This window comes from Bubalus kerabau, chromosome 13, assembly GCF_029407905.1.
Source record: "Bubalus kerabau isolate K-KA32 ecotype Philippines breed swamp buffalo chromosome 13, PCC_UOA_SB_1v2, whole genome shotgun sequence".
NCBI lineage: Eukaryota > Metazoa > Chordata > Mammalia > Artiodactyla > Bovidae > Bubalus > Bubalus kerabau.
The window spans coordinates 64,983,315-64,989,694 of NC_073636.1; the positions used below are offsets into that span (position 1 = coordinate 64,983,315).

General features: G+C 45.4%; 1 protein-coding gene across 1 annotated transcript in view; it reads right to left on the reverse strand.

The window, feature by feature from the left end:
- Positions 1-5,907, reverse strand: part of EDEM2 (ER degradation enhancing alpha-mannosidase like protein 2) — a 28,883-nt gene extending 22,976 nt beyond the window's left edge. Inside the window, exons 1-4 of the mRNA XM_055544852.1 lie at positions 5,712-5,907; positions 5,367-5,477; positions 3,205-3,244; positions 567-672 (exon numbers count right to left, since the gene is read on the reverse strand). Of these exons, the coding sequence (XP_055400827.1) occupies positions 567-672; positions 3,205-3,244; positions 5,367-5,477; positions 5,712-5,818 (364 nt within the window). The 5' untranslated portion in view covers positions 5,819-5,907. The remainder of the gene's footprint in view (positions 1-566; positions 673-3,204; positions 3,245-5,366; positions 5,478-5,711) is intronic.
- Between the last annotated feature and the right edge of the window lie 473 nt (positions 5,908-6,380).

Consider the following 6,380-nt stretch of genomic DNA (forward strand, 5'->3'; position numbering starts at 1 on the left):
TAAACACATTTCCCGTGGAGATGGAAATGGCAACCCATTCCAGTATTCTTGCCTGGAAAATCCCATGGATGGAGGAGCCTGGCGGGCTATAGTCCATAGAGTCGCAAAGAGCTGGACACAACTGAGCGACTTCACTTTCCCTTTCAAACATGTTTCAGATGTGGCTACTGGACTGGACAACAGAGATATAAAACATTTCCATCATCAGTGCAGAAAGTTCTATGGGTAGTGCTTCCTAGGCAATAAGCTATGAGAAGGCAAGGATTACATCTTTCTTGCTCTTGGCTGAAAGCCTAGTACCAAGTATATGTTAAATATGTGAGTAATCCTGGCATGTTTCTCTTCAGTCTTTTCTCTGTCTCCTGCTCACTTTCATGTCTAAAACTGATGAGGGATCCTGAGACCTCCCTACCCCACCCCCAGGAGGGAAGAGCTCTGTCGATCTGTTTTGAGTCAAGTGCCCTGGCAAGGCTGGCCCTTAAGATCCTATTTACCACCTCCTGGTTTATACGGAGGCCAAAACTCCAGTCTCCTTTCTTACAAGGATCCTCGAAGGCACCCCTCACCTCGGATGTTGGTTTCAAACACAGAGGCATTCACGTCAATATCAAAGTCCACATTGTCCTGGAGCACTTCAACCACTCTTTGGAATTCTGAGACATTCCCCAAAATCTGTAGGAAAGAGAGACCTGAGAGTGAGGCTCCCAGGCTTGTAGGCACTGGAGATGCTAGATCAGAGTCTAGGATCTTATGCTGGTGTGACTCTCACTTTTTCAACTTAAGACCTACAATTTCTGTTCTAGAACTGCTGTTCTAGACTCAGAGCTGGAAACACTCAGAGCTGGAAATCACACAGACCCAGTATCAAGACATTAGTAAATTCTTTGGTTCCAGCTTTGGAAGAGCTGCTTTTAGGGATTCCCTTTTAAGTACCCCAGGTTGGGAACAGGGTTCTCACAGCCTCACAGCCAAGATCATAGGAAAGGGGCCCTATTTTCCTGCTGCTTCACAGCTCAGAACATGTACTGAATGGAATGTATTTTTAAGAGAATAAAGTCTACTTTTTTTTTTTTTTTTTTTGTATTTTAAAGATTGGGAGGGCTAGGGAAGTAGCCCTCAAATAAACTGTTATTACCTCATAGGCCCCCTCGCTGGGGACACATCAATGTGTCGGTCTACACCTACTCACTCAGGCAGGTCCTCTGGCCACTCCCTTGCCCCTTGGAGGCTGGGTGCAGCAGCCTCTCTTACATTCCTGCTCCAAGCACGGGACTGAGGAGGCCAGACCCTGTCGCTGGAAACCTGGGCAAAGCCATAAGCAGTGACTCAGGGCTCCTGGGGTGCATGTGTATAGTTGAAGCTGCCTGTCTGCATGTATCCTCTGGCTCTAATGCAGTCTGTTGGCTCTGCAGCACAATATGTAACCAATAAAGCTCCCTAGTTTCCACAAAAAAAAAAAAAAAAGAATCCTATGTACTCATTTAAATGAAACCAATATAAAGACTGTAGACCACATAAGGAAATCTTAGTTTGACATTTTCAGTGGATATCTGTTGTTTTTAACCTTGTCATATTCATCCTGGTGAAAATACTGCAGGTTAGTTGACCCAACACTGATTTCCAATCTTCTTTATACTTGTAGCTTCCAGCCATAGAAGCTAGAAATTGGCATACTTGTTTCTCAGCCTCATTTGCCACTAGAGGTGACTGTATTATCCAGTCAGTTCTAAGCGCTGCAGTCTACTAAGGGCACTTCTCAGAAATGGCCTAACAAAAAGAGACAAGACACCATTGGCATGGCTTTTACTCTTTTCCTTTCTACTTTGAAAGCAGACTTGATTTCTGGAGCTGTGGCAGCCATCCTAGACCATGAGGTATGAAGCACAAGAATGTAAGTCAATATACTAACGATGGCAGAATGGAAGGATACCAAGACAATGGGTTTCTGATGACACAGTTAAGCAGCTGACCCAATGCTAGACATTATTAATACCTTCAGATTTACTTTTACTTGAGAAAATTAAACCCTTTTTGTTTAAACTGTAAGTCAAATGCAATCCCGATACCTTTTATTCTGATATGACTGCTCCAATTGTCCCTTGAGGAATCACCCTTCTTCCACAGTCACTCTTATAATTTGAAGAAGCTGATTCCATTCCTTCACCTACACCAGTCAGCATACTAAATCTCTTGGTCAACTGATTAGTTCAGGGATAGATGTGTAACCCAAGCCAGATCACTGAGACTCAGTCATTGCAATTAATGAAAAATAACTAATTCTTTCCACACAGGTTACTAAATGAGTGGGATGTGAGTCTGGAGCTACCATTGGTTACCCTGTCAGCATAAGGAGAGCCTGAGAATACAGCCAGTAAAGGAGGCAGAAATAAGAGATAGAGAAAGAGATTCCTACTGACATTATTTATATTGTCTGGAACCAACTGGGTCTGAGGCCAGTCTTTACCTGGACTTTTTAGCTATGTGACTCAGTAAATTTCCTTCCTGTCTAAATCTATCACTTGCAACCCAAATAATCCTATCTCAGAATTTAAAGCCCTCTATGATTGAGACCTAATCTATCCTCTGTGTCTCTCATTGTTCATCTAGCCTCATCTCATCCACTTCAGTAGAACTGTATCTACTATTCCTTGATTTTCTAACCTCAGACATGCTGTTCCCTCTACTAGAAATCACACCCCAAGTCTTTCCATTTACAAATCCAACTTACCCTCAATCGTCTACATGTTACCTTCTCTAGAAAGTTTTTGATTCCCCCAGCTGAAATTGACCTCTTCTTCCTTCAAAAGAATCCAGTTAAGTTTATCCCCACAACTCTGAGGCATCTATTTCTTTCCATGTGATGAGAATCTTTGCACAGGCAGGAGCCTCACTCATTCCTACATTCCCCCAGAGGGCTGAGCACAGTGCATGAGACAATTACTCAAAAAATATTTGTTAAATGATTGCATGAATCTTTTTACACATTGTAGCCAGTGATCTTCTCAAAACAGAAATCTAATTTCCTGTCCTCATCTTGAAAAATGCCAGTGGCTTTCCACTGCCCTCAAATTAAAAAGATCAAAGTGAAAGATGAAACTCAAAGGCCCAGGTGAAGAATTCACTTTTCACCCACAGCCAAGCTGCCAAAAGAAGAATATTGGTTATGCAATGTTGGAGAGAAAAAGGAATAGATGAGACACTTACCAGCAAGGTGTCCAGAGCATCAATCAGAGTCAGAGAAAAACTGTAAAAGGACAAAAATATCAGCTGCTTAGCAACAAAATCAAACACCAGATATCAAGGCCTCAGATCAGATACCCCAGAAACTAATAAGTGAGGCACAGCAATACCTCTGCCAGTCCCACTTGCTGTCACAAGAGATGCCATAGTGAAAATCGGCAGGAACCTCTGACCCTTTTAAGGCACTTGGGAGGTGGGCAGATGCAGCTGACTGTATTTAAACACATCGCCTATATTCTCTGGAATTCCCCACCATAGGGAGGCAGTATAAGATTGCAGCTCCCAGCATAGGCCTCCCACATCTATGACTTTATCTCACAGTGCACAGAACTGTAGGCTTGAGAATACGTATGGCAGTATTGTTTTTAGAACAGCAAAAAGCTAGAAATAACCCAAATCTACACCAGTTGAAGAGTGAGTAACCAAATCGTAATATATTCAAACAGTGCAAAACTATGAGGTTGTCAAAAAGATTGTTATCAAGAGTTCTATGGGCTAATGTGAAAATATTCAAATTATCTAGTTCAATGAAAAAGACAAGCTACAGAATAGGTAGTGTCATATGTGCTAACTGCATTGTCAAAAACAGACATATATACAGAAAGCAGATTAGCAGTTTTTTGGGCCAGTGGTGGTGGAGGGATTAACTATAAAAGGCCATAAGGGATCTTTTCAGGGTGACAGAAATGGTTCTCTATCCTATGATGGTGGTTGCTACACACTTAAAGTGGGTGCATTTCATGTAAGTTACACTTTTAAAAAGTTAATTTAGAAAGATACATATATACATATCTATAGGATGGTATAAATCAAAAATATTTCTGGAAGGACCCACAAGAAAGTTAACAGTGATTGGAGTTCTAGCATATGGGAGATATTTATTTTATTATGACATTGTACTGCTTAAATTTGCCATTCACGTGCATTACTTTTTCAACTAAAAAACAACCCAACAAATTTTGGGGGCTTCCCTCATAGCTCAGTTGGTAAAGAATCCACCTGCAATGCAGGAAACCCCAGTTCGATTCCTGGGTCAGGAAGATCCGCTGGAGAAGGGATAGGCTACCCACTCCAGTATCTTGGGCTTCCCGTGTGGCTCAGCTGGTAAAGAATCTGCCTGCAATGCAGGAGACCTGGGTTCGATCCCTGGGTTGGGAAGATCCCCTGGAGAAGGGAAAGGCTACCCACTCCAGTCTTCTGGCCTGGAGAATTCCATGGACTGCATAGCCCATGGGACCCAAAGAGCTGGACACGACTGAGCGACTTTCACTTTACTTAATTTCTCCAGTTCTTAGCATATTCATTTGTAAAATGGAGATAACAGCACTTAACGCCTAGGGATGTTAACTACATGAGATGAGGCAAGGAAAATGCTTAGCACAGTGTTTCATCAATGTCAGTTTCGCTAAATGCAATGATTCTTCACTCACTCAGCAAGGACCAAGACAGAGGATTCCATATCATAGATTTTTTTTTCATAGATTTTTATTCTAGTGGAAGTGAGAAACACAAACTAGCAGATAAGTGAAAACGACAGTATCAGAGTGAGAAGTGCTACAAAGAAGATAAAAAAGTGTGTTTGTGAGACTGACTAGTAGGGGATGGGTATTTAAGGGAACTGACACTAAGGTGACAGTGTGAGCTGAAATCTCAAGAAGCAGTCAAGGATGTGAGGATAAAAGAGGAAGTGCATTTCAGTTACACTTACCAAGGCTCTGAAGTTTCACCTTTGGAAGAGTTATAGCTCCTCCTGGGCCTGTTTGACTACTAACAACTTGAAGGGGTTGGGTCTTGTGACTTCTTGAAGCCCTTCCACACATCCTATGGCTCCAGAGATTTGCCCAAGTCCCAACAGCTGATGTCTGTTACTGCTGTGGCCAGAGCCCAGAGATCCAGCCCACTAGGATAACCCAGCCTTTTCCCACCTTGTGATACAAATTTCCAGGAGGCTGGGTGGATCCTGGTGGCCGTGGGCCTGAATTGAGGGGAATGCGACCCCACCCTGGCTAGGAGCTTTTTCTGGAACCCCGTGAGGAGACCATGAAGCCACCAGTTCCAGCAGACCCGCCGGCCTAGGACCAGACTGCTAGACCCAAGCCTCCCCCTTGCTCCTCCCCTCGCACTACCTGCCCCAGGTGTCCTGCCCGTCACAGGTGAGAGGCCGCAGCTCATCGTAGGGAAAGGCATTCTCCAGGTAGCTGTCGTAGGCGTGGTAGAACATGGCTTTGACTCGCTCCCTGTGCAGGGTACGAGAAATAAGGCAGAGGGTCACCAAATGAAACCAGGCAGGGGAAGGACAAGAAACAGGGCGGAAAGTGGGAATTGTCACCTGGTTTCTGCCAGGAGCCCAGTAAGCTGGGTCCCAGCAGGTCAGGATGGGGGTTCCGGGATGGAGGGAAGAGGGACGGGACCAAATCTTTGCTTCCTATTCCCAACTATGGAAGGGCAGGGAGCTCGACCCCCCACTTCACCTGTAGTGGGCGGGGTCGGGTGCGGTGCCATCAGGGCCGGGTGCACCATGGTGCAGGGGCAGCAGTGCACACAGGAGGCCAAGCGGGACGAGCAGCCGGAAAAGCATAGAGCTCGTGTCCTGTCAGCGCCGCCGCTGCAGCAGCAGCCACCACCACCCGCTCATCCTGCGAGCCCCAGCGGGTTCTTCCGGGAGTTTGCGACACTACGCCTGCGTGCCCATGAATCAGCCACTCACTTCCGGACTACAAGCCCCAGAATGCAATGGGCGATGGAACGCAAGCAAAGAGAGCTTGGGATATATTGTCTCTGAAGCGAACGTGTCTTAAAGATAGTGGCTGTTATAGCTACTATTATTAATTAATGTTTTAGCAACAGCATCGGAGAAGGCAATGGCACCCCACTCCAGTACTCTTGCCTGGAAAATCCCATGGACGGAGGAGCCTGGTAGGCTGCAGTCCATGGGGTCGCGAAGAGTCGGACACGACTGAGCGACTTCACTTTGACTTTTCACTTTCATGCATTGGAGAAGGAAATGGCAACCCACTCCAGTGTTCTTGCCTGGAGAATCCCAGGGACGGGGGAGCCTGGTGGGCTGCCGTCTATGGGGTCGCACAGAGTCGGACACGACTGAAGCGACTTAGCAGCAGCAGCAGCAGCAGCAGCAGCAG